This window comes from Nycticebus coucang, chromosome 19 (genome assembly GCF_027406575.1).
Source record: "Nycticebus coucang isolate mNycCou1 chromosome 19, mNycCou1.pri, whole genome shotgun sequence".
In the NCBI taxonomy this organism is placed as follows: domain Eukaryota; kingdom Metazoa; phylum Chordata; class Mammalia; order Primates; family Lorisidae; genus Nycticebus; species Nycticebus coucang.
The window spans coordinates 13,346,116-13,372,514 of NC_069798.1; the positions used below are offsets into that span (position 1 = coordinate 13,346,116).

General features: G+C 44.2%; 1 protein-coding gene across 2 annotated transcripts in view; it reads right to left on the reverse strand.

Annotated features, from left to right (window-relative positions):
• Window positions 1-26,131, reverse strand: part of ABHD3 (abhydrolase domain containing 3, phospholipase) — a 60,932-nt gene extending 34,801 nt beyond the window's left edge. Inside the window, exons 1-4 of one of the 2 annotated variants that reach the window (XM_053571398.1) lie at window positions 25,842-26,130; window positions 25,221-25,384; window positions 23,975-24,157; window positions 643-688 (exon numbers count right to left, since the gene is read on the reverse strand). In XM_053571398.1, coding sequence (XP_053427373.1) covers window positions 643-688; window positions 23,975-24,157; window positions 25,221-25,384; window positions 25,842-26,003 — 555 coding nt within the window. In that variant the 5' untranslated portion in view covers window positions 26,004-26,130. Of the gene's footprint in view, window positions 1-642; window positions 689-23,974; window positions 24,158-25,220; window positions 25,385-25,841 lie in introns of both variants that reach the window. The other variant, XM_053571399.1, reaches the window with a different exon arrangement.
• Window positions 26,132-26,399: the final 268 nt, after the last annotated feature.

Consider the following 26,399-nt stretch of genomic DNA (forward strand, 5'->3'; position numbering starts at 1 on the left):
TATTGATGTCAAATTATAGTAAGTACAAAATTTTAGTTATAAAATAGACTCTTTAAGCCATGATAGTGCCTACAGATGTTTAAAAAGTAAAATAAAGGGCGGCGCCTGTGGCTCAGTGAGTAGGGCGCCGGCCCCATATGCCGAGGGTGGCGGGTTCAAACCCAGCCCCGGCCAAACTGCAACAAAAAAATAGCCGGGTGCTGTGGCGGGCACCTGTAGTCCCAGCTACTAGGGAGGCTGAGGCAAGAGAATCGCTTAAGCCCAGGAGCTAGAGGTTGCTGTGAGCTGTGTGAGGCCATGGCACTCTACCAAGGGCCATAAAGTGAGACTCTGTCTCTACAAAAAAAAAAAAAAGTAAAATAAAAAACATAAACTTAATTTCTACAAAAAATGGAAATATGTTATATACATTTCATTTATGTATAAATTCTGAACGAGCATAGACTACAGGGATTTCCTTGGTTACATAATTATGATTCTTATACATTTCTTTTTTTTTTTTTGCTTATCTGTATTTTTCTATAATGAGCTTATTTACATAAGTAATTCAAGTTATTTTAAATACAAAGAATATGCTTTTCATTACAAAATTAACAATTATTCTTTTAAAAATTAAGACTCTTATCATTTAAATTTACTTACCAAGAGATTTTCTCCTGCCACTCCTCTATTGTTAAAAACCACACATCTAAAAACCAGAAAAGTAATTTTTGTTATTTCTACATGATTCTTGCTCATGATATAATATTAAAATCATCATATAGATGTTGATTTACAGCACAATAAGATTTTAAAGATATATTCTACAGACATGATAATGTTTGACCATTTCATCTAAATAAATAAAATCCCAGTTTTCTAAATTCAACCTCTGGATTCAAATTAGAAAAGTGCATATTAAAATCATGTTAATTTTGGCTCAGCGCCTATAGCTCAAGTGGCTAAGGCGCCAGCCACATACACAAGAGCTAGCAGGTTCGAATCCAGCCCAGGCCTGCCAAACAACAATGACAACTACAACCAAAAAATAGCCAGGTGTTGTGGCGGGCACCTGTAGTCCCAGCTCCTTGGGAGGCTCAGGCAAGAGAATCACTTAAGCCAAGGAGTTGGAGGTTGCTGTGAGCTGTGATGCTACAATACTCTACCTAGGTGACAGCTTGAGGCTCTGTCTCAAAAAAAAAAAATAATAAAAATAAATAAATAAATAATAAAAAAATAAAGTCACGTTAATTTTTCCTGCCAAATGAGCAGAAGTTTTACAAAACTTCTTCCTATGCATATATGTGAGCTTTCAATAAGTGTTTTGTTTTTTTTTTTCCCAGAGACAAGAGTCTCAGTCACCCTGGGGTTGAGTACCATTGTGTCATAGCTCACAGCAACCTCAAACTCTTGGGCTCAAGTGATTCTCTTGCCTCAGGCTCCCGAGTAGCTGGGACTACAGGTACCCACCACAATGCCCGGCTATTTTTAGAGATGGTGTCTTGCTCTAGCTCAGGCTGGTCTCAAACTCCAGCAATCTGCCTGCCTCAGCCTCCCAGAGTGCTGGGATTACAGGCATGAGGCACCTTGCCTGGCCACTAAGTGTTACTAAAACAATTCTAAATATTAATACAAGTCAAATACAAATGTTTTTGCTTCAAACAAAGAAAAAACATTATGTCCTCTACCCACTGTGTTTGTAATATTTATAAGTATCTACTATATCCTAAGAAATACCCTTGTTCCCTCAAGGCTTAGCAAGCATGGAAACTAGAATTTTACACAGGGTAGGGCTACAAGGAGCCTGGCACCTGAGCTAGTGCAATGGGCCACCACTATGCTTCTCACAGGTTGGTGTTCAGCTGACCCAAGGGAGGAAAGATTACCCTGTATTTCCTCTGATCCTGTTTGTATCTCTTGGGTAAAAGAGTCACGGTAAAGGGCTTAGATCAATGTTGGCTCAAGGCAAGTACTCATGGAGATTTAGCTATTAGTGGCATGCTAGCTTTAAAATGTTATTATTCTGGGCCTGGTGTGGTAGCTCATGGCTATAATCCTAGCCAGGAGGATTTTGTGAAGTCAGGAGTTCACTATCAGCTTGAGCAACATAGTGATACCCTGTGTCTCCACAGAAAATAGAAAAACATTAGCCAGGCCAGGCATGGTGGCATATGCCTATAGTCCCAGCTATGTGGTAGGCTGAGGCAAGAGAATTATTTGAGCCCAGGAGTTTATGGTTGCAGTGAGCTGTGGTCACACCATTGTCCTTATGCCCAGGGCACCATAGCAAGACCTTGTCTCAAAACAAAACCAGGCCAGGCACAGTGGCTCAACACATATATTCCTAGCACTCTGAGAGACCAAGGCAGGATTGCTTGAGCTCCGGAGTTGGACACCAGCCTGAGCAAGAGCAAGATCCCATCTCTATTAAAAATATAAAAACTAGGGCGGCGCCTGTGGCTCAGTGAGTAGGGCGCCGGCCCCATATGCTGAGGGTGGCGGGTTCAAACCCAGCCCCGGCCAAACTGCAACAAAAAATAGCCGGGCATTGTGGCGGGCGCCTGTAGTCCCAGCTGCTTGGGAGGCTGAGGCAAGAGAATCGCGTAAGCCCAAGAGTTAGAGGTTGTTGTGAGCCATGTGACGCCACGGCACTCTACCCAAGGGCGGTACAGTGAGACTCTGTCTCTACCAAAAAAAAAATATATAAAAACTAGCCTGGAGTAGTGGTGCACACCCTATAGTCCCAGCTACGTGGGAGGTGAGGCAAGAGGATTGCTCAAGCCCAAGAGTTTGAGGTTGCTGTGAGCTATGTTGATGCCACAACACTGTACTTTGGATGACAAGAATAAAGCTCTGTCTCAAAAACATAAAAACAGAAACCAAAAAGCTGTTATTCTGCATTTAAAATATTTATTTATTTATTGAGACAGAGTCTCACTTTGTCACTCCTGGTAGAGTGACCTGGCGTCATAGCTCACAGCAACCTCAACTTCAAACTCTTGGGCTCAAGCAATTCTCTTGCCTCACTCTAGCTTAGGCTAGTCTTTTCTTTTTCTTTTTCTTTTTTTTTTTTTTTTTCGTAGAGACAGAGTTTTACTTTATTGCCCTCGGTAGAGTGCCGTGGCATCACACAGCTCACAGCAACCTCCAACTCCTGGGCTTAGGTGATTCTCCTGCCTCAGCCTCCCGAGTAGCTGGGACTACAGGCGCCCGCCACAACACCCGGCTATTTTTTTTGTTGCAGTTTGGCCGGGGCTGGGTTTGAACCCGCCACCCTCGGCATATGGGGCCGGTGCCCTGCTCACTGAGCCACAGGCGCCACCATCTTAGGCTGGTCTTGAACTCGTGAGCTCAGGCGATCTGCCCACCTCGGCCTCCCAAAGTGCTGAGGTTATAGGAATGAGCCACCGTGCCAGGCTGTTGCATTTAAAATATTTAATTCTTATTTAACTTTCAAGCAATGATTACCCCAGACGTATATTTTTTGCCATCCTGGGATAAATCATGACTTGTGTCTGGCACAGGTTCTCATTGGTTTAGTGAGTCCATATTCATGTCAATTAAAAATCATTTTGTAGGGTGGCGCCTGTGGCTCAAAGGAGTAGGGTGCCGGCCCTGTATGCCAGAGGTGGCAGGTTCAAACCCAGCCCCGGCCAAAAAAAAAAAGAAATCATTTTGTATTTGTTGGGATTACTTATCCAATCCATCTAGGCCATGTAAGATTCACATTTCCTTCCTTCAGGGTGCTGCTGACCACCGTACAGGCTCTGTCCACAGATCTCTGGAGAACTGAGTGCCCTATAGGACATACACAACTGTAACTCTCTCCTGGTGGAAACGGGGGTTAGCTTTCAAGGCACACCACCTTCATTCAATGTGGTAATCAGGGCATGTTTTTGCAAAGGAATATTTTCTTTTCTTTTCTTTCTTTCTTTTTTTGGAGACAGAGTCTCACTCTGTTGCCCTCAGTAGAGTGCTATGGCATCATAGCTCACAGCAACCACAAACTCTTGGGCTCTAGCAACCCTCTTGCCTCAGCCTCTGAGTAGCTGGGACTACAGGCAACTGCTACAACACCCAGCTAGTTTTTCTATTTTTAGTAGAGACAGGATGATTTTGAACAACTGAGCTCAGGCTATCCACTTGCCTCAGAAAAAAAAAATAATAAAGAAAGAAAGAATCAATCTGGTGTGAAGAACTTTGAGTAACAACAGAATCTATACACTGGGGAAGCAGCTGAGTTTCATTTTATTTTTTACTTTTTTTTTTTTTTTTGAGACAGAGTCTCACTAGTTGCCTTGGGTAGAGTTCTATGGCATCATAGTTCACAGCAACCTCCAACTCTTGGGCTCAAGCAATTCTCTCGCCTCAGCCTCCCAAGTAGCTGGGACTACAGGCACCTGCCACAACACCCAGCTATTTTTAGACACAAAGTCTTGCTCTGGCTTAGGCTGGTCTTGAACCTGTAAACTCAGGCAATCCACCTGCCTCCGCCTCCCAAGTGCTGGAATTACAGGCGTGAGCCACTGCACGGGCCTCTGAGTTTCATTTTAATAAAGTTTAAATAAGACAGAGACTACCTATAATAAAGAGTTTCTCAATCTTCAGCACTATGCATACTTTGGACCAAATAAATCTTTGTAGTAGTGCTGTCCTTTTCTACTAACTAGATGCTGGCAGAACCTAGTCCAGACATAACAATCAAAAATGTCTCCAGACACTGCTAAATGTTCTCCTCAGTCGAGAACCACTGTTACTGTGAGATGGACCAGAGAGCCTCAAATCCGCTTAAGGCCAGAGATCTACCAGAACACATGTTGTAGTCTTAAATACCACTCAAGTAGGACAGATTCTGAGCTTGGACACCTAAGAAAAGCATTAAGAAATGCATGGGAATAGAAACCCTCTCTAGGCTAGTTTCCAAAACTGTATGACAAAGAGATTTTTATCAGATAGCCTTAAATATTTTTTATTATAGTTCTAAAATTTCTCAAGTTTTTAAGTCCAAGAACAGAAATAATAATCAGCAAAGGGTGGAGAGGAACATTCAGGAATTAGCTAGTACTATTTTCTGGAAGCAATAATAACAGATTTATTAATAAATTTAACATTTATTAATGTTTACTATGTGCCAGATCATGCTCAAAACATTTTATATGGATATTATTGGAATGAGTCACTCAAAACTTCATTATACAATATCTACTGAAATAAAAATTGAGTTAGAGACCACAGTAGAGAAATAAACTAATAATAGAGGGTTCCTGGCCTCAAGGAGAGAACAATCTACTTAGATTGAAAAGATATCCACCATATTTTCAATTGAGTGACCAAAAAAGGAATAAAACAAGGCAGTATGAGATTCAATGTCCCAGGGATGGTACATAGATAATAAAGCCCTGTGAGATCAGGATGGGAATTGATTAGGAAAGACTTCATGGAAGGGGTGGACAGAGCTTAGGCTAAGACTTGAAAACTGGTAAAGATTTTAGTAAAAGGAAAGCGTGGGGTATATTATGAGGGGAGCAATGCAAACAAAGACATAAGGTAAGAATAAAATGTTCCTAGAACATTTCCTAGAAATGTTCCTAGGAACAACAAGAACAACAAAATACATCAGGCTAGGCTTGGTGGCTGACCTCTGTAATCCTAGCACTCTGGGAGGCTAAAGCAGGATTGCTTGAGCTCAGGAGTTCGAGACCAGCCTGAACAAAAGCAAGATCCTGTCCTCTACTAAAAATAGAAAAACTGAGGCAAGAGGATCGCTTGAGGCCAAGAGTTGAAGGTTGCTGTGAGCTATGATGCCACAATACTCTACCCAGGGCAACAGCTTTTTGAGACTATGTCTCAAAAAAAAAAATACATCAGCTTAGTTGAAACATGGCTACATAAAAGATAATGATAGAAAATAGGAGTGAAAAAATAGATTAGGACCAAAAGAAGTACAGGGCTCTGAACACCAGGTAAAGAAAAGCTGACAAGGAGGCTCTGTAACGACTCATGTGAAGGGAGCGCCCAGTCCTTCCACAGAGTAAGTATAAACTAGGCTGAGGCAAGAGGATCATGCAAGCCCAAGAGTTCAGGGTTGGAGAGAACTACCACTGTGGAGCATGAAGCTCTACTCCAGTCTGGGTGGCAAGAGTGACACGGTAAATGGCATTTGATGAGTTTCCTAGGTTTTTTATTTTATTTTATTTTTTTATTTTTTGGCCGGGGCTGGGTTTGAATCCACCACCTCCAGCATATGGGACCGGCGCCCCACTCCTTGAGCCACAGGCGCCGCCCTTTTTTTTTAAGAGAGTTTCACTCCATCGCCCTGGGTAGAGTGCTGCGATGTCACAGCTCACAGCAACCTCCAGCTCTTGGGCTTAGGCGATTCTCTTGACTCAGCCTCCCAGTAGCTGGGACTACAGGCACCTGCCACAATGCCTGGCTATTTTTGGTTACAGTTTGGCTGGGGCCGGATTTGAACCTGCCCACCCTCAGTATATGGGGCTGGTGCCCTACTCACTGAGCCACAGGCGCAGCCCGAGTTTCCTGTTTTTACAGCCTTTTTTTTTTTTTCTTTTTTGCCTGAGGGGAAGCATTAGTTGATATCACTCAAAGATAAATAAAAGGTGGACAGACCAGCTCAATCCGAAGGTGTGAGAAAGTACAAAAGACAATTTGGGGCAACTATAACAACTAGAAAATGAAGAGGGAAAATCTCAAAAGGGATATACAGGGCGGTGCCTATGGCTCAGCAAGTAGGGCACCAGCCCCACATACCGAGGATGGTGGGTTCAAACCTGGCCCCAGCCAAACTGCAAAACAAAAAAATAGCTGGGCATTGTGGCGGGTACCTGTAGTCCCAGCTCCTTGGGAGGCTGAGGCAAGACAATTGCCTAAGCCCAAGAGCTGGAGGTTGCTGTGAGCTGTGCTGCTACAGCACTCTACTGAGGTCAACAAAGTGAGACTCTGTCTCTAAAAAAAAAAAAAAAAAAAAGGCTATACAGAGCAAGGGCACTAAGTTCCAGATAAAAACTTGAACTTCTCCCAAATCTCTGGCTGATTTTTCATCTATGCATATGTAAGGCAGACTCTAAGAAAACCAATTAAGACTAAAAAACTGAACAGAGGTTTCAACTGCTGTTTACCACAGAGGAGACAGTTTGAAGTTTGAGTTTGGCTAAGTTATCTGCCTAAGACAAAAATCAATACTCTTTGGAAAATTATAACAGAATCCATAGTCTCTCCACTGGATCATTCAAACTGTCCATAACACAGCTCAAATTGCTAGACCATGAAGAAATAGGAAAATATAATTCATACTCAAGAGATAAGTGACTCTTAGACGGTTCAGATGTTAGAATTAGCAGATGAAGATTTAAAGCAACTATTATAACTCATGTACATAAAGAGGGAAAAAGATTGTAAAGAATAAAAGAGTAGGAAATCGGCTCAGCACCTGTAGCACAGTGGTTATGGCGCTGGCCACATGCACAGAGGCAGGAGGGTTTGAACCTGGCCCGGGGCCTGCTAAACAACAATGACAACTGCAACAACAAAAAAATAGCTGGGTGTTCTGGTGGGCACCTGTAGTCCCAGCTACTTGGGAGGCTAAGGCAAGAGAATCTCTTAAGCCCAAGAGTTGGAGGTCGCTGTGAGCTATGACACCACAGCATTTTACCAAGGGCAACATAGTGAGACTCTGTCTCAAAAAAAAAAAAAAAAAAAGAGTAGAAACTCAGTTTGGTGCCCGTTGCCCAGTGGTTACGGCGCTGGCCACACGCACCTAGAATGGAGGGTTCCAACTCAGCCTGGGCCAGCTAAAAAACAATGACAACTGCAACAAAAAAATAGCCAGGCGTTGAGGCTGAGGCAAGAGAATTGCTTAAGATCAAGAGTTTGAGGTTGGGCGGCGCCTGTGGCTCAGTGAGTAGGGCGCCGGCCCCATATACCTAAGGTGGTGGGTTCAAACCCAGCCCCGGCCAAACTGCAACAAAAAAATAGCTGGGCGTTGTGGCGGGTGCCTGTAGTCCCAGCTGGTCGGGAGGCTGAGGCAAGAGAATCACATAAGCCCAAGAGCTGGAAGTTGCTGTGAGCCGTGTGACGCCCTGGCACTCTACCGAGGGCAGTAAAGTGAGACTCTGTCTCTACAAAAAAAAAAAAAAAAAAGTTTGAGGTTGCTGTGAGCTGTGACTCCACAGCACTCTATCCAGGGCAACAGCTTGAGACTCTGTCTCAAAAAAAAAAAAAGAAAAGAAAATTATACAAAAGGAAAACATAAAATTAAACATAAATTTTATAAACATATAAAATTCACTGGATTTGCAAATTTCAGCTCCAATTTAAGGATAAGAGAGAAAATATACTGGGGGAAAAAAAGGGGAACTTCAGTGATTTATGGAACAATATCAAAAGACCTAATATAACAGAATTCTGATCCCAGAAAGAGAAGATATGAAGAATGGGGGGAAAAGTATTTGAAGAAATAAGGGCCACAACTTTTCCAAATTTGATAAGAAGACACAAAATCATTGATTCAGAAGAGAAAAAAAGGGGGCAAGGGAGTAACAGAAAAACAAAACAGGGGCGGCGTCTGTGGCTCAAGGAGAAGGGTGCCGGCCCCATATACCGGAGGTGGCAGGTTCAAACCCAGCCCTGTCCAAAAACTGCAAAAAAAATTAAAAAACCGAAAAACAAAACACCCAGAAAACAGCAGGACATGGTGCCAACTGCCTGTAGTCCCAGTTACTTGGGAACTAAGCTAAGACCACTTCAGCCCAGGAGGCTGAGTCCAGTCTCGGTTAATATAGTGAGACCCCTCTTTCTATAAATAAAATTCCATACCTTTTTTCTTTGAGACAGAGTTTCACTTTATCACCCTCGGTAGAGTACCATGGCTTCAGAGCTTACAGTAACCTCAAACTCTGGGCTTAAGTGATCCTCTTTCCTCAGCCTCCCAAATAGCTGGGACTACAGGCATCCTCCACTATGCCCAGCAATTTTTTTTTTTTTAGAGACAGGGTGTTGCTCTTGCTCAGGTTGGTCTCAAATTCCTGAACTCAAGCAATCCACCAGCCTTGCCCTCCACTAGTGCTAGGATTACAGGCATAAGCCTCCCCACTTGGCCAAATTCTGTAACTTAAATCTACCAAATTGATAAGTACATTAAATGTAAATAGACTAAAAAAAAAAAAATCCCAATTTAAAGATGGAGATTGTCGGGGGCAGCGCCTGTGGCTCATTCGGTAAGGTGCCGGCCCCATATACCGAGGGTGGCGGGTTCAAACCCGGCCCTGGCTGAACTGCAACCAGGAAAAAAAAAAAAATAAATAAAATAAAATAAATAAATAAAGATGGAGATTGTCATACTAGATGAAAAAGCAAGATAGAACTACGTGCTGTTTACAAGCTATTTCCCTTCCTCCCTTCCTTCCTTCCTCTGTCCCTTTCTTACTCTCTTTCTCCCTTTCTTTCCTTTTCCTTCGTTCCTCCTTCCCTCTCTTTGTCTCTTTCTTTCTGGCACATTCTTACTCTGTTGTCCCAGGCTAGAATGCCATACAGTTAGCCTAGTTAACAGCAATCTCCAACTCTTGCATTCAAGGGATCCTCATGCATCAGCTTCCCATGGAGCTGGGACAATAAGTGCCACCATAATGCCTGGCTAATTTTTTTTTTTTGTGGTTTTTGGCCAGGGCTGGGTTTGAACCCACCACCTCCGGCATATGGGGCTGGCGCCCTACCCCCTTGAGCCACAGGAGCCACCTTTATTTATTTATTTTTTTTTAGTAGAGACAGGGTAAGGCCAGGCATGGTGGCTCACGCCAATAATCCCAGCACCTGGGAGGCGGAGGCGGGTGGATTGCCTGAGCTGACAGATTTGAGACTAGCCTGAGCCAAAGCAAGACCTCATCTCTAAAAATAGCCAGGCACTGTGGCAGGTGCCTGTAGTCCCAGCTACTTAGGAGGCTGAGGCAAGAGAATCGCTTAAGCCCAGGACTTGGAGGTTGTTGTGAGCTATGATGCCACAGCACTCTAACAAGGGTGACAAAGTGAGACTCTGTCTCAAAATAAAAAAAAAAAGTAGAGACAGGGTCTCACTCTTGCTCAGGCTGGTCTTTAAATCCTGAGCTCAAGTGATCCTCCGGCCTGGCCTCCTAAAGTGCCAGGATTACAGGCATGAGCCACTGTGCCTAGCCAAGCACTATAAATATAATAACATAGATTCTTTGAAAGTTAAAGTGTTAATAAAGACATATCATGCAAACAGTAAGCAAAAAACGGCTGAGTGGCTATGATAACATCAGATAAAACAGACTTCATGACCAGAGATTATGAAGAACATTTAATTATGATAAAGAGTTAATTTACAGGAAGACAACAATTCCAAGTGTGTATGTGGCTCATGACAGCTTCCATATATGTGAAACAAAAAATTAATGAAATTAAATGGAGAAATAGAAAATCTGCAATCAATTACTGACTGTATTACGTTCCCAAGTGATGATTATCACATGGAAATGGAGAACACTGAAAGTCAATTTATAATTAAGGAACCTTATTATCTCTTGTTTCAACTCTTTTGCTATAAAATCTATTCCTATTGAGTAGGAAACATGGCTTGTTGGCCTGTCCTGTCTTGAATTCCCTTGATAAAACTGAGTCCTGATGACATTACACATAAACATTATCCTGGTAGGCAATAATCATGGGATTTGAGGACCTGGTTGTTCCTAAAGAGCCTGAGACATCCATGGGTGTAAAAAAAAGTAGTAAAAAAGGGACTTCAAAACCTTTCAGCATTTTAAAAAGCCAAACAGAAATAATACATTTATTTGTAGCAGGCCTGTCACACAGCAGCTGTCTGTGATCAAATTACTAACACTGTAGTCCTGTGTTTTGGTTGATAAAATGGGGTAATAATATGTATCTTGGAACTAGATACACATAAGATAACTTAAACACAGCAACTAGTATGTAGCCTATTATAAGGCAGGCATTTAGCAAAGCTAAATTTAATTGTAGCAAACCAGAGGGGCAATTCTGGTTCTGTTGCTGATCATAAGTTGTAAGTGGTCCTATTGAAAAAAAAAAAGACCAGCAAGTTAATATTTAATTAATGCAGGGTTTGGGGGAGTATAATATTTCAAAACCACTGGCCACAAGGGAAGAAGAATCAAAGGTATCTTTTAAAAAAGAATACTAATTAATTTATTTATTGTTTGGAGATAAGAGTCTCCCTATGTCACCCTGGGTAGAGTGCCATGGCGTCATAGTTCACAGCAACCTCAAACTCTTGGGCTCAGGCGATCCTCTTACCTCAGCCTCCCGAGGAGCTGGACTATAGGTACCTGCCACAACGGCTGGCTAGTTTTATTATTTTTAGTAGAGACGGGATCTGGTGGTTGCTCAGGCTGGTCTCAAACTCCTGAGCTCAAGCAATCCACCCACCTTGACCTCTCAGAGTGCTAAGATCACAGGTGTGAGTTACCATACCCAGCCCCTACCTCCCCCATTTTATAAAGACAGAGGTTACCTGGGATGGTGACTCACACTGTAATCCTAGCTAGCACTTTGGGAAGCCAAGTGGATTGCTTGAGCTCAGGAGTTCTACAGCAGCCTGAGTAAGAGCAAGACCCCATCTCTAATTAAAATATAAGAACTAGCCAGGCGTCATGGCTGGCACCCATAGCCCCTGCTACTTGGGAGGCTGAGGCAAGATGGTCACTTGAGCCCAAGAGTTTGAGGTTGCTGTGCGCTATGACACCACAGCACTCTACCCAGGGCAACACAGTGAGACTGTCTCAAAAAAAGAAAAGAGGCTCAGGCCCATAGATCAGTGGTTTGGGCACTGGCCACATACACTGGGGCTGGTGGGTTCAAACACAGCCTGGGCCTGCTAAACAATGACAACTACAACAAAAAAATAGCCAGGCACTGTGGCAGGCACCTGTCATCCCAGCTACTTGGGAGGCTGAGGCAAGAGAATCGCTTAAGCCCAAGAGTTTGAGGTTACTGTGAGCTGTAACATCACAGCACTCTACTGAGGGTGACATAATGAGTAGACTCTGTCCCAAAAAAAGAAAAAGAAAAAAACAAAAGAAAAAAAAACATAGGGTATAGAGTCTTACTTTGTCATCCAGGCTAGAGTGCAGGGAGCTCAAGGGATATTTCTGCCTCTGCCTCCTACATAGATGGAACTAGAGACGCAAGACAGCGCACTCAGCTAATATTTAAATTTTTGGTGGAGACAGGGTCTCACTATGTAGTCGAAGCTGGTCTCAAACTTCTAGCCTCAAGAGATCTTCCTGACTCAGCCTCCCAAAGTTCTGTAATTGGAGGCTTGAGCCACCAATCCAGCTAAGTGAAAATATCCTTAATGTGAAGAAGCAAAAAATATTCTGATACAGCCAGCATAAAAAATTCTCTCTTAGCTGGGAATGGTTGGTATGCCCCTGGAGTCCCAGTTATCAGGAGACTAAAGTGGAAGGATCACTTGAGCCCAGGAGCTGGAGTCCAGCCTGGGTAACATAGTGAGACCTGTCTTAGGGAAAAAAAAATTCTTTCATAGTTAGGATAAACATGTAACAAACAAAATAAAACAAATAAACAAAATAGAATCTTCTTCCAGTGATTTCTTACACTATTTTATTGGAATATTTTCCTCCCCCCAACCTATTATCTCTGATCCTAAAATTTACTCAGCTGTTTTCTGATCTTCTCATATTGAATTCTAAGTGGATCTCTGGTATTTTTGTAGATTTTGTCAACTAAACTAGCCAGCAGAAAACCCTACTGAGGCTGGGCTCAGTAATCCCAGCACTTTGGAAGGCCAAGGGGGGTGAATCCTTGAGGTCAGGAGTTCAAAGCCAGCCTGGGCAACACAGTGAGACCCTCATCATTACAAAAAGTACAAAAATTAGCTGGGCATGGTAGTGCGTGCCTGTAGTCCCAGCTACTTGGGAGGCAGGAGGATCTCTGAGCCCACGATTTTCAGGCTGCAGTGAGTTAATATCATATTATTGCACTCTAGTCTAGGCAACAGGGTAAGATCCTATCTCTAAAAAAAAAAAAAAAAGAAGAAGAAGAAGCTGGGCACAGTGGCTCATGCCTGTAATCCTAGTACTCTGAGAGGCCAAGGCAGGTGGACAGCTTGAGCTCAGGAGTTCAAGACCAGCCTGAGCAAGAGCAAGGCCTTGTCTCTACTAAAAATAGAAAAACTAGCAGGGGGCTCGACGCCTGTGGCTCAAGCAGCTAAGGCGCCAGCCACATACACCTGAGCTGGCGGGTTCAAATCCAGCCCAGGCCCACCAAACAACAATGACGGATGCAACCAAAAAATAGCTGGGCATTGTGGCAGGCGCCTATAGTCCCAGCTACTTGGGAGGCTGAGGCAAGAGAATCGCTTGAGCCCAAGAGTTTGAGGTTGCTGTGAGCAGTGATGCCACAGCACTCTACCCAGGGTGAGAGCTTGAGGCTCTGTCTCAAAAAAAAGAAAAACTAGCAGGGCATTGTGGTACACACCTGTAGTCCCAACTACTTGGGAGGCCGAGGCAAGAGGGATGCCTGAGCCCAAGAGTTTCAAGTTGCTGTGAGCTGTGACAACACAGCAGTATAGCCAGGGCAACAGAGTAGAAGGGAAGGAGGGAAGGAGGAAGGGAGGGAGACCCTATTTAATGATAAAACTACTCTATATTCACAATGCTCATAACTGACAGTTGCTGTTATTCCAGTGTCACAAGTTACTGCTGGAAACTAGATCACATAAACAGAGTCAGAGCATGTTTATTACAGGGTAATGTAGATTACGGTGGTCACTCTACCTTAGCAAGGCATTTTCTTTCTTCTCCCCATACAACCCACTGCCTGGCCAGTCACACTGCTATCTCTGGGCCCTCCTGGAATCATTTCTTCCTGACTATAAGCAGTCAATACCCCATTCCCATCTAACCAGATTAGAAGAGTATCTTCCAGGCAGCGCCTGTGGCTCAGTGAGTGGGGCGCCGGCCCCATATGCCGAGGGTGGCGGGTTCAAACCCAGCCCTGGCCAAACTGCAACAAAAAAATAGCCGGGTGCTGTGGAGGGCGCCTGTAGTCCCAGCTGCTTGGGAGGCTGAGGCAAGAGAATCGCGTAAGCCCAAGAGTTAGAGGTTGCTGTGAGCTGTGTGACGCCACGGCACTCTACCCAAGGGCGGTACGTGAGATTCTGTCTCTACAAAAAAAAAAAAAAAGTGTCTTCCCTAAGCCACAAAAAGGCCCTGGTTCACTCCTTAAAGCTTCATAGCTAGTGCTTTTTAAATGTTTGTTATAGGCCAGGCACTAGTCAATGTGCTTTATCTACAAGACATGCAATCCTTACAACCCTATGAGGTATAGGTATCATTACAGATGAAAAAACTAAAGTGCAGAGAGTTTCAATAATTTGTGAATAAAGAGGCGGTGTGTGACAGAACTGGGATCTGAACCCCACAGATCTGACTCAAGAATTCACTACACTACCTCGCTATGCTGCTCAGCCCTATCTTAGCTAATAACATTCAATTCTCTTTTTCCAAAGACGATGGGTGCTCTGAACAGAGTCCCCTTTGAGGGCATGCCAACTCTGATAAAAAGAGCTTTGTCCCTGAAAGTTAATTGAGGTACCATTTTATTGTGGGATAGCTAAGAATTAGTTCCCTAGAGAATGAGATCACTTGTCAGTATTCACCATAACCTTTCCTAGAATTCAGTGATTTCTTCTTCTTTTTTTTTTTGAGACAGAGTCTCACTATGTTGCCCTTGGTAGAGTACCATGGCGTCACAGCTCACAGCAACCTCCAATTCTTGGGCTTAAGCGATTCTCCTGTCTTAGTCTCTCAAGGCGACTGTAATAACACCCAGCTATTTTTTGTTGCAGATGTCATTGTTTATCTAGGCCGGATTCGAACCCACCAGCCTTGATGTATGTGGCTGACGCTGTAAACACTGTGCTATAGGCGCTGAGCCAAATTCAGTGATTTCTAATTGGCATTACTCAATCCAATTATCTCATGAATCATCAGTTAACTGCCTTATTCCAAAAAGTATAAAAACCAAATTATTTTAAGAACAAAAAAATGAGTTACTGGGAAAAACAAAATATTCTGGTGTTTAATTTCAAATGACTCTTTGTCTAAGATAGTGCTTTTAGATTGGGGGGGCGGTAATCAGAACCCATCATTTTGATTTACTCCCTCATTTTCCTTAATTTGTCCTCCTCCATCCTTCTTCCATCAGGAAGAGTTTGAAGATGATCCCTAAAGGCACCTCTAATGATACAGGAAAAGCTAAACTTCATCTAAAGCTCCTTTAGCTATAGGCCGGATTCGAACTATAGGAGCTTTAGATGACACTTATCAGCTACTTTCTTAGATAAAAAATTCTAAGGGCTAAACCCCAAACTTGAAAGTAAAGGAACAGCCTGGTACAGTAGCTCACGCTCCTTTAATCCCAATACTCTGGGAGGCTGAGGCAGGTGGATTGCTTGAGCTCAGGAGTTCAAGACCAGCCCGAGCCAAGAGTGAGATCCTGTCTCCACTAAAATTGGCTGGGCATGTTGGCAGGTGCCTGTAGGCCCTGTTACTTAGTATGCTGAGGCAGGAGGATTGCTTGAGCTCAAAAGCTTGACGTTGCTGTGAGCTATGATGCCATAGTACTCTACCCAGGGCGACAGAATGAGACTCTGTCTCAAAAAAAGGAAAGATGGCTTGGCGCCCATAGCTCAGTGAGTAGGGTGCTGGCCACATACACGGAGGCTGGCGGGTTTGAGCCCGGCCTGGGCCTGCTGCTAAACAACAATGACAACTGCAACCAAAAAAATAGCCAGGCGTTGTGGTAAGTGCCTGTAGTCCCAGCTACTCAGGACACTAAGGCAAGAGAATCACTTAAGCCCAAGAGTTTGAGGTTTCTGTGAGCTGTGATGCCACAGCACTCCACTGCAGGCCACATAGTGAGACCCTGTTTCTAAAAAAAAAAGAAAAAGAAAAGAAAAAGCACTCTGGGAGGCCAAAGCAAGTAGATTGCCTGAGCTCACGGGTTTGAGACAAGCACAAGCAAGAGCGAGACCCCGTCTCTTAAAAAAAAAAAAAAGGCAGTGCCTGCGGCTCAGTGAGTAGGGCATCAGCGCCATATACCGAGGATGGTGGGTTTAAACTTGGCCCTGATCAAACTGCAACAACAACAAAAATAGTCAGGTGTTGGGGTGGCACCTATGGCTCATAGGGGTAGGGCGCCAGCCCCATATACCAGAGGTGGTGGGTTCAAACCCGGTCCTGGCCAAAAACTGCAAAAAAAAAAAAAAAAGCCAGGTGTTGTGGCAGGTGCCTGTAGTCCCAGCTACTTGGGAGGCTGAGGCAAGAGAATCACTTGAGCCCAAGAGTTGGAGGTTGCTGTGAGCTATGATGCTATGGCACTCTACCAAGGGCAACAAAGTGAGACCCTGTATCCAAAAATAGAGAGAAAGTAACTAAAGGAATATTTAAAAGCAGTCAAATTTTAACTACTTCCAAATCCTCTCCCACTTTGAATCTCTCTCAAAATATAAATGATAAACAAATGAACAATGGCATCCTTGCTACCAAGAGGTGGGCCCTGAAATGAAGAATAAAAGATCTCGATCTTATCAAACCATTAGAAAAGAATCAATGCTTTCTCTAAGTAAAAAAAAAAAAAAAATGTGATAAGAATAAGAAACACCTTGAAACACAAGTCTACAGTCATGAAAAAAATCCCTCCCTTTTGCCCTCTTCTCACAACCTCCTTCTTTCTCTCCTTTCTCTGTCAAACTTAACAAATGTGTCATCCACTCTTGCTGTTGTCTCCCAAGGTCATCTTAACGCCCAGCAGTTTGGCTTCCTTCCGCATCCCTCCCGCTGAGATCTTCTCAAGTTCTGCTGTAATCGTCCTTGGCCTTTCAGTTGTGTCTGACACCGCTGTCTACTCCCTCCCTCCATAAAATGCCCTTCTTGGTTATTCTGATATTCCTGAATCTCAGTACTTCCTGCACGGACCTCTCAGAGGCACAGGCTGCTCGTCATCTCCCCATATCCATCCTCCCCTTCTTCCTCAGTAACAGAGGCCCCAGTTTTAGTTGGTATAGGGCTACACAAAATAAAGAAGCAACCTAATAAAAGCAGCTCAGGCTTCTGACAACTGTCGAGCATCACACAAGACATGATGGACCTTTCTTAATTTTTAATTTTCAATTTTTTGAGACAGAGTCTCACTATGTTGCCCTGGGTAGAGTGCAGTAATGTCACAACTCACAGCAACCTCAAACTCTTGGGCTTAAGCGATTCTCTTGCCTTAGCACCTTTTTGGATTTTTACATGAGGGAGAAATAAACTTGTATCTTGTTTAAGTCACTATTATTTTTGAGGTTTTTTTTTTGGTCATTTTCAGCTGATTCTACTTATTTCTAATACTTACTTCCCTACTACAGCATACTTTTTGCCATCTCAGCTAGACTGTATGTTCCTAGGGAATATAGGTTCTGATATTATACTTTACAGTACCAAAATACTTAATGACTGACCTAGATTTCAATGAACTTATTATTAGGTAATTCTGGGTGGGTTACTCTTTATTTTCCCACTCTTTTTAATATTCATTGGGGGTAGAATATAATGGGAAATGTAAGCTCTGAATAAAAAAGGTCAAGGCAAAAGATAATTCAAATATCGTCCAAGTTACTGTAAAGTGTTTCTCCTTTTATTGTACTACTGGAAATCAATTCAAAAAAGTTTTTTGTTTTTTTTTTTTGTAGAGACAGAGTGTCACTATGCCGCCCTCGGGTAGAGTGCCGTGGCGTCACACAGCTCACAGCAACCTCTAACTCTTGGGCTTACGCGATTCTCCTGCCTCAGCCTCCTGAGCAGCTGGGACTACAGGCGCCCGCCACAACGCCCGGCTATTTTTTTTTTGTTGTTGCAGTTTGGCCGGGGCTGGGTTTGAACCCGCCACCCTCGGCATATGGGGCCGGCGCCCTACTCACTGAGCCATAGGCGCTGCCGAGAAAAAGTTTTAAGAAAATGGGATATTTTTCCAGTATATAAAACAATACCTGTTAGTCTACATTAATGAATAGAGATTTTTTTTTTTGCAGTTTCTGGCCGGGGCTGGGTTTGAACTTGCCATCTCTGGCATATGGGGCCAGCGCCCTACTCCTTTGAGCCACAGGCACTGCCCTGAATAGAAATTTAAAAAAAAAAAAGAAGAAGAAATCTTGGGATGGGTGCGGTGGCTCACATCTGTAATCCTAGCACTCTGGGAGGCTGAGGCGGGTGGATTGTTTGAGCTTAGGAGTTTTGAGACCAGCTGAGCAAGAGCGAGACCCATTTATACTAAAAGTAGAAAAACTAGCTGGGCACTGTGGCCAGCGCCTGTAGTCCCAGCTACTAAAAGGAGGCTGAGGCAGTAGGATCACTTTAACCCAAGAAATTGAGGTTGCTATGAGCTATGGTGACACCATGGCACTCTATTCAGGGTGACAGAGTGAGACTCTGTCTCAATAAATAAATAAATAAATAAATCTTGAATGAATGGATAAGATTTCTAACTACTTTATCAATCATAAAGATGTAAATGACTATAGAGAGAACTACCATCTTCTCTCCAGTCTTCTGGCTTCCATATGGAAGGCTTCTCTCTAAACATACTTTTGGCCTTTTTTTTTTTATTTTGCAGTTTTTGGCCGGGGTTGGGTTTGAACCTGCCACCTCCGGCATATGGGGCTGGCACCCTACTCCTTTGATCCACAGGTGCCGCCCTACTTTTGGCCTTTTTTACTTTACTCACCCTCCAGGAGACAGAGGACTTAATTGATTGATAAAATTTGGAAGAATTTATCTGGCTCAGCAATTTTCTCCTCTTGGAGGCAGCTCCACTCTAGAGAGCACATACTACAATTCGCCAATGATCAACAAGAGGCTATCCTCATTTTGGAAGGTCAAACGGTCCTCTCTATATTTATCTTCAATTGACTTACTAAAGCCTTTGCTCACAATTATTTTAAACAAACTTTAGCCTAGTTTCCATCCCATCCATCACTGATTTGAATTAATGGTCCCTAAAGCAAAGTATTCTGTATGTTTTTGTTAGTGTTCAGGTCTATAAAAAATATTAACATCAACAGGGTGGCGCCTGTGGCTCTGTGAGTAGGGCCCACATACCAAGGGTAGCAGGTTCAAACCCGGCCTCAGCCAAACTGCAACCAAAAAATAGCCGGGTGTTGTGGCGGGCGCCTGTAGTCCAAGCTGCTCAGGAGGCTGAGACAAGAGAATCGCGTAAGCCCAAAAGCTGGAGGTTGCTGTGAGCCGTGTGACGTCCTGGCACTCTACCGAGGGCGGGCGAGGGCGGTAAAGTGAGACTCTGTCTCTACAAAAAATTAACATCAACAATAAACCATTATGTTTCATTTGTCCACATGCTGGGAGATAAGTTCCCTCTAATGTCTAAATTGACAGTTCCCTGGTGACCTAACAGAATTTATGACCCTTCCTAAACACTCAACTTTTACATAATAATTGAGGTAGGATGGCCAGTGGGGATGCTCAGACTGAACACACTGTCCTATAAACAGATGTTCATATTTCCCAAAGCCTAGGTTTGTTTGTACGTGCTAATCTAAATTATAAAACATTTTCTACTCTGATCAGGGCCAGAAGATGAAGGAAGAAAGATACAAACATTTTCTAAAAACTCACTTTATGTAAGGAACTAGGCCATATCCTTTATACCTTTTCTTTTTCTTTTTCTATTATTCTTTTTTTTTTAATTTTTGAGACACAGTCTCACTCTGTTGCCCAAGGAAGAGTGCTATGGTGTCAGCCTAGCTCACAGCAACCTCAAACTCCTGGGTTCAAGCAACTGTACTGCCTCAGCCTCCCAAATAGGTGCACTACAGGTGTCTGCCACAATCCCAGCTAATTTTTCTATTTATAATAGAGATAAGGTCTTGCTCTTGTTCAGGCTGGTCTCGAAGTCCTGAACTCAAGGGATTCTCCTGCCTTGGCCTCCCAGAGTGCTACGATTACAAGTAAGAGCTACCACAACCCGCTCACTTCATATGTTCTAACCAAACCCTCTGAAATAGGAGAGAAAAGGGTGATGAGCAAAGTCAAATTAATGACCCAAGGTCATTCAGCAAATAGCAGTTCTGACATTTGAATCCAGGCCTGATTCCAAAGCCCATACACATTCCCCCATATTATATAGCTTTCCACAAGTTCTGCTACTTGCTAGATCCCATGTTACAGTACCAATGACTTAGATTACTTAGCTACCTCAAACCTAGCCTTGTGCCAAACTTTCAGATGTATGTATGTATGTATGTATCACCTCAGTCATCTTTGAAACTACCTGGCTCTCGGTGGAAGATTGCAAAAACATTTTACAGCTCTTTCTATCGAGAGGTAGAAGTCTATTTTCCTACTCTTTGACCTGGGCTGACCCTATGATTTGCTTTGAAAGTGGCAGAGGCAAAACTGCAGAAATTCAAAGCCTGGGCCCAAGAGTTAAGAGGTTGCTGTGAGCCGTGTGACGCCACGGCACTCTACCCGAGGGCGGTACAGTGAGACTCTGTCTCTACAAAAAAAAAAAAAAAAAATTCAAAGCCTGGGCTTCAAGAGGCCTTGCAGCTCCCACTTTTGTACTCTTGGAACTCTGCTACCAAATGAACAAGCTCAGGATAAGCCCAGTGGTGAATGAGAGACCACATAGAGCTGAGATGATTCTTCCTAGCTGAGGGCCCCTAAGCATGGAGCTGACCACAAATGCACAAATGATGTCACCATGGAGCTGACCACAAATGCATAAATGATCTCACCCCAAACCAGAAGAACCACCCAAATCGCCAAATCACCTGATTGTGAACAGAATGGTGGTTCTTTTACGCTCCTAAGTTTTGGGGTGGTCTATTATACAGAAAAAGCTAACTGAAACAGGCTCTCTGACCTAGATCCAAAAACTCCTTACAAGGCTGGGCACCATGGCCCACGCCTGTAAATCCTAGCACTCTGGGAGGCCAAGGCAGGTGGGTCACCTGAGCTCAAGAGTTTGAGACCAAGCTGAACAAGAGCCAGACCCCATCTCTAAAAAAATAGCTGGGTGTTGTGACAGGTGCTTACCTGTAGTCCTAGCTACTTGGGAGTCTCAGGGAAGAGGATCACTTGAGACCAAGAGTTTGAGGTTGCTGTGAGCTATGACATCACAGCACTCTACTGAGAATGACAAAGTGAAACTCTGCCTCAAAAATAAATAAATAAATATTAGCTGGGCAAGGTGGGATGTGCCTGTAATCTCAGCTACTTGGTAGACTGAGGCAGAAAGATCGCTTCGCTGTAGTAAACTAAGATCACATGTCACTGTACTCTATCCTAGACAAGACAGCAAGACTCCAACTCTTATTTATTAGATAAAATAAATAGGGATAGGCCTAAGGACTAAAGGCCATTGAAAAGTTACTGGCTTATTCATCCATTCTGCTTCTGACAAGACCAGTCTGATTAAATGTCAGAGCTCACTAAACCCAAAGAGGCTGGGTCTTCAAGCAATCAACAATGAACTAGCCCAGCTTTCCCAACCAGTATGCTCCTTGAGGCAAGGACAATTTCTCAGAACTCTCTGTATCTCCTCATAGTACTTAGCACAAAGCCTTCCTTCTATCATGCATCCTTAATAAAACTCCTGAAACAGTAGAAGAGAAACAATTTTAACCCCTAGTGAACCTAGGACCTTCCAAGCATAAATAATAAACTTTTACAAGTAATAGACAAAACCATGTGTGCTGGGAACTCCACATCTTATAAGACACAGTCCTTAAGTTTCAACTATACTGTTTTCAAAGCAGTTTCTAAAGCTTTGGAGACAGCTCAGGCCAAATTCAGAATTAGCAATTTAAAGATGCACAAAAGGATTTATGATCTTTTATACTTTCGGAATATGACTAAATTTTAGCAAAAAAATTGGAACCAAGTCTCTCACACCTAATCAGATGGTGCTTAAACTTGGAATGTCACTTTGTAGACATAGGCTTTATCTGTAAAAGATCAGAGTTAATTTGCTAACATTGAATTAGCTATTATGGAATATTTCCCTTTACATCAAAGTGTTTGGGGTTTGTTTGTTTGTTTTTTTTTTTGAGATAGTCTCACTTTGTCACCCTCGGCAGAGTGCTGTGGCGTCACAGCTCACAGCAACCTCAAACTCTTAGGCTTAAGTGATTCTCTTGCCTCAGCCTCCCAAGTAGCTGGGACTACAGGTGCTTGCCACAATGCCTGGCTATTTTTTTCTTGCAGTTGTCATTGTTGTTTAGCTGTCCTGGGCCAGCTTCAAACCTGCTAGCCTGGGAGTGTGGCCAGTCCTACAGGTGCCACCCACCATCAAAGTGTTTTTCTTAACATGAACTCATTATCAGCTTTTCCAATGAACAAGTTGGAAAAGTTTTAAGTTTAACAAAAGCGGGGTGGCTCAGTGGGTAGGGCACCGGCCCCATATACTGAGGGTAGTGGGTTCAAACACGGCCCCGGTCAAACTGCAAACAAAAAAATAGCCAAGTGTTCTGGCAGGCACCTGTAGTTCCAGATACTTGGGAGGCTGAGGCAAGAGAATCACCTAAGCCCAGGACTAACCCCAGGAGTTGGAGGTTGCTGTGAGCTGTGATGTCACAGCACTCTACCCAGGGTGATAAAGTGAGACTGTCTCTAAAAAAAAAAAAGTTTAATGAAAGATGTAACTTTCAATACAAGTCACAGAGTGTTCTGTTACAATAATTATCATCAGCTAAAAAAAGACTAAGGCACAAAAAAGCCGTACCTTCTACTTTCAGGTTGGAGCTAAACCTGAAACTTAAAGTTGCTAAGTCATTTGTAAAAAAAAAATAAATTGTACCTGGTGATTGCGTTGAATAATGGTTACTGAAATATGCTGTGGCATCATTAATTGGACACTAGCCAGGTGCACCTGAAAATTCAGGTGGCCAGAAGAGGCATAGATCACCTTGGAAAAATAAGGATGACCTACAAGCTGTTGCTGAATACTTTTTACAGTTGAGATCTGAGCCAGGAAGACAAGATTAGTGAATCCAGGGCCCAACTACGGAGTGTGATATGAGGGCCACTGTGTACTCTTTCAGGGGTTTATAACTACTATTTTCCCTAGCAATCCCTCTACTGAGGTGGGGTTTGGAGGTGGCTTCTATCATGCTTGGGTGATTCTAATTTCATTCATTCAACCTATATCTGCTGTGTGCCTACTATGCTAAATGCCATTTCATGTGAGATGATTAAGTTATGCATCCACTGAAAAAGAGGGAAAAGAGGGGCGGCGCCTGTGGCTCCGTCGGTAGGGCACCGGCCCCATATACCGAGGGTGGCGGGTTCAAACCCGGCCCCGGCTGAACTGCAAACCAAAAAATAGCTGGGCGTTGTGGCAGGCGCCTGTAGTCCCAGCTACTTGGGAGGCTGAGGCAAGAGAATTGCTTTAGCCCAGGAGTTGGAGGTTGCTGTGAGCTGTGTGATGCCATGGCACTCTACGGAGGGCGATAAAGTGAGACTCTGTCTCTACAAAAAAAAAAAAAAAAGAGGGAAAAGAGGAGAGAAAAATAATAATATAAGGGATTGTTTAATCCATGCAAGAAATACTAATATTTCTGGCTGGGTGTGATGGCTCACGCCTGCAATCCTAGCACTCTGGGAGGCTGAGGCAGGTGGATAGCTTTAGCTCACAGGTTCAAGACAGCCTGAGCAAAAAAACAAGACCCTGTCTCTACTAAAAATAGAAAAACTGAGGCAAGAGGATTGCTTGAGCCCAAGAGTTGGAGGTTGCTGTGAGCTATGGCATGGCACTCCACCCAGGGTGACAGCTTGAGACTGTCTCAAAAAAAGAAAGAAAGAAAGAAAGAAAAGACATACTAATGTTTCTTAAACAAACATGTAGGTATATTTGTGCTTTGTTTAGAATGAATTAAATGAAAAATGGAAAAGTTTACTGGTACCTGTATCCTAATTCTTCACTGAGATGGATCATATGAAGGATATATGATTCCTTGCTTGTTCCAGTGAGGCCAGGCAACAATAAAATAGTAGGTCTGGCGCTGGCATCCATGTAACATGGACTGTTATCATTATCAAACCAGTCCAGAGAAATCTGTCCTCCATCTGTCGTTTTAATAAGTTCACTGAAAGCGATAATTCAAAACACATTACTCATTGTTTCAAGTCACATCTTAATTTTAGTGTTTTTAATTCTATAAATATATGACATTATTTGGCCATTTCAAAATAATTTTTTTTCAGCTTTCAATAGCACATACATTATCTGTATCTGTGTATCAATCAGCCTTCACTACAAGAATGTTATGAAGGTTAGTACCATAAAGTATTTCCAGCAACTTTACTAAAAGGTAGTATATAAAAATGAACTTCAAAGCACTTCAAATATTTATCTTAATCATTTCCTCATTGCTCTAAAATACCTAGCATTTAACCTTTATTTGATGGAGGTCACTCAAAATAACTCAACAGGGAATTATGAATAAGTAAAATGCTGATTTGATCACTGCTCTAGCCCTCTGCACCTAATAATGCAGTCTCCCAGCAGAGTATGTTAAAAATTTGCTTCTTAATTAATTTGAAGTACTTCTCACATAGTATCTATGAATTTACAGAATTTTCCCAAACAAATTGTGCAAGTTCCAGGCAACAAAAGGAACTAGATGACTCAGGGAAATTACTGTATTATCAGACACCATTTCAATCTCCTGGGTAGTTACTGGGAACTTAAATACTGGGCCTTATCTTTAACACCTCAAGGACCATTATCATCAATAACTCATTTGCTTGCCAATATGAAGTCATTTTACAGGAATCAACCACACAAAACCCAAATTAATTGGCATCCCTCTCACCCCACTCCCAACCCCAGGACCTGCTGCACGTCAGTGAACTTGTGCTTGTATCTTCATGGGATCTAGGTCCTTGGGACAGATGCACCACAATCTGGAAAACGGTAATCCCCAAACATTCCTGTCATCCTGGAGTAAACCACCAGGACAGGCAGCCGGAGGAAAGGGAAAGGCATCTCCTGAACCGCCGCTGGGTTGGACCTGAACATATCTTCCATGTTCAGGCTCTTTCTGTTCTCTATACTTCCCAAAGCAGAGATTCCATTAACCGAGAACTGGAAGTATGCCAAGAACTGCGATTTTTTGAAGAAATGACTGAAAATGGAAATTTACTTACTTCCTGTACTGCACGAGGGGCTTGGAAGTGATGAAAGGTCTCAGCAGTGTCTGTCCTCGGCTCTCCCAGCACCAGACCGTCGGGTAGTACGTTTCTGTCACCACCGGACAGTGGTCCCGGAGGAAGCGGCTGAAACTCTCAGCCCCGGTCACTAACTGGGGTTTCTGAAGGGAAAGCGCATGGGGGTGGGGGGTGGGGATAGAGGAAAGTTTCTGCCAACCTCAAACAAGAAACCAGCACAGACTTGCCCCTCGCGAGCGCGTTTCCTTTCTGGAAGGCTGACGCAAGTAAATCACAACCACAACGGACTGAAACAGCGATCGGGGAAACCCCTCGAGAAGGCGAGAGTTGAGATAAGGAAGTCTTTTCCAGAACTGCTACAGCACTGCCGAGGGCACTGCTCGGTCTACGAACAGCGACAGGGCAGCGCCGCCGCGCCGAGGTCCGCAGGGTCTGGGCTGCGGTCCGAGGACCGCGGGGGCCGGGGCTTTCCCGCGCGCTCTCAGGGGCGACACCCCGGGAGCTGCACCCCCAGCACCGCCACCCGCCCCCTGCCGGCGCAGCTCCCCGCAAGCCGCCCGCGGGCCTGCGCCTCGGCGTCCGCGCCGCCCCTCGGCTCACCTTGGCGATGCTGCTCAGGTAGTAGCAGGCGTACGCGACGCTGAAGCCCAGGATCAGGGACAAGCCCACCCCCGAGCCGAAGAACCCAACCCGGACTTGGTGCTCCAGGTAGAGGGAGAGCTCCCGGGACAGCATCCGCAGGTCCATGGCTAAGGACTGCATGGCTCGGGTACCGCTTCGCGCCGGTCCCACGGCTGGAGGCGAGCCAGGCCGAGCGCCGGCAGAGCGGGGACAGCCGGCGCGGCGCCGCCGCCGACCCTCCACTGGCGCGTCCCCCGCGGGGCGGAGCGCGGCTTCCGCCAACAGGCGCGGCCCAGTGGCTCACGGAGGCGTAGCCCGGCCCCGCTGGTCGCCCCGGCCCCGCCCCGGCTTCCCGGAGCCGCCCCTACCGGCAGCCACTCAGGAACCTTCCAGAGGCGGGATTCCAACCCTCGCCACCAGTGCAGATGAGGGTCTCCCGGCCCGGTCTCAGGCACCTGGGGTGAGCCCCAGCAGTGGGGAGAGAGCGTGATCCAACTTCGGAGAATGACAAGGGCCTGGCTGCGCTGGTTCAGGGCC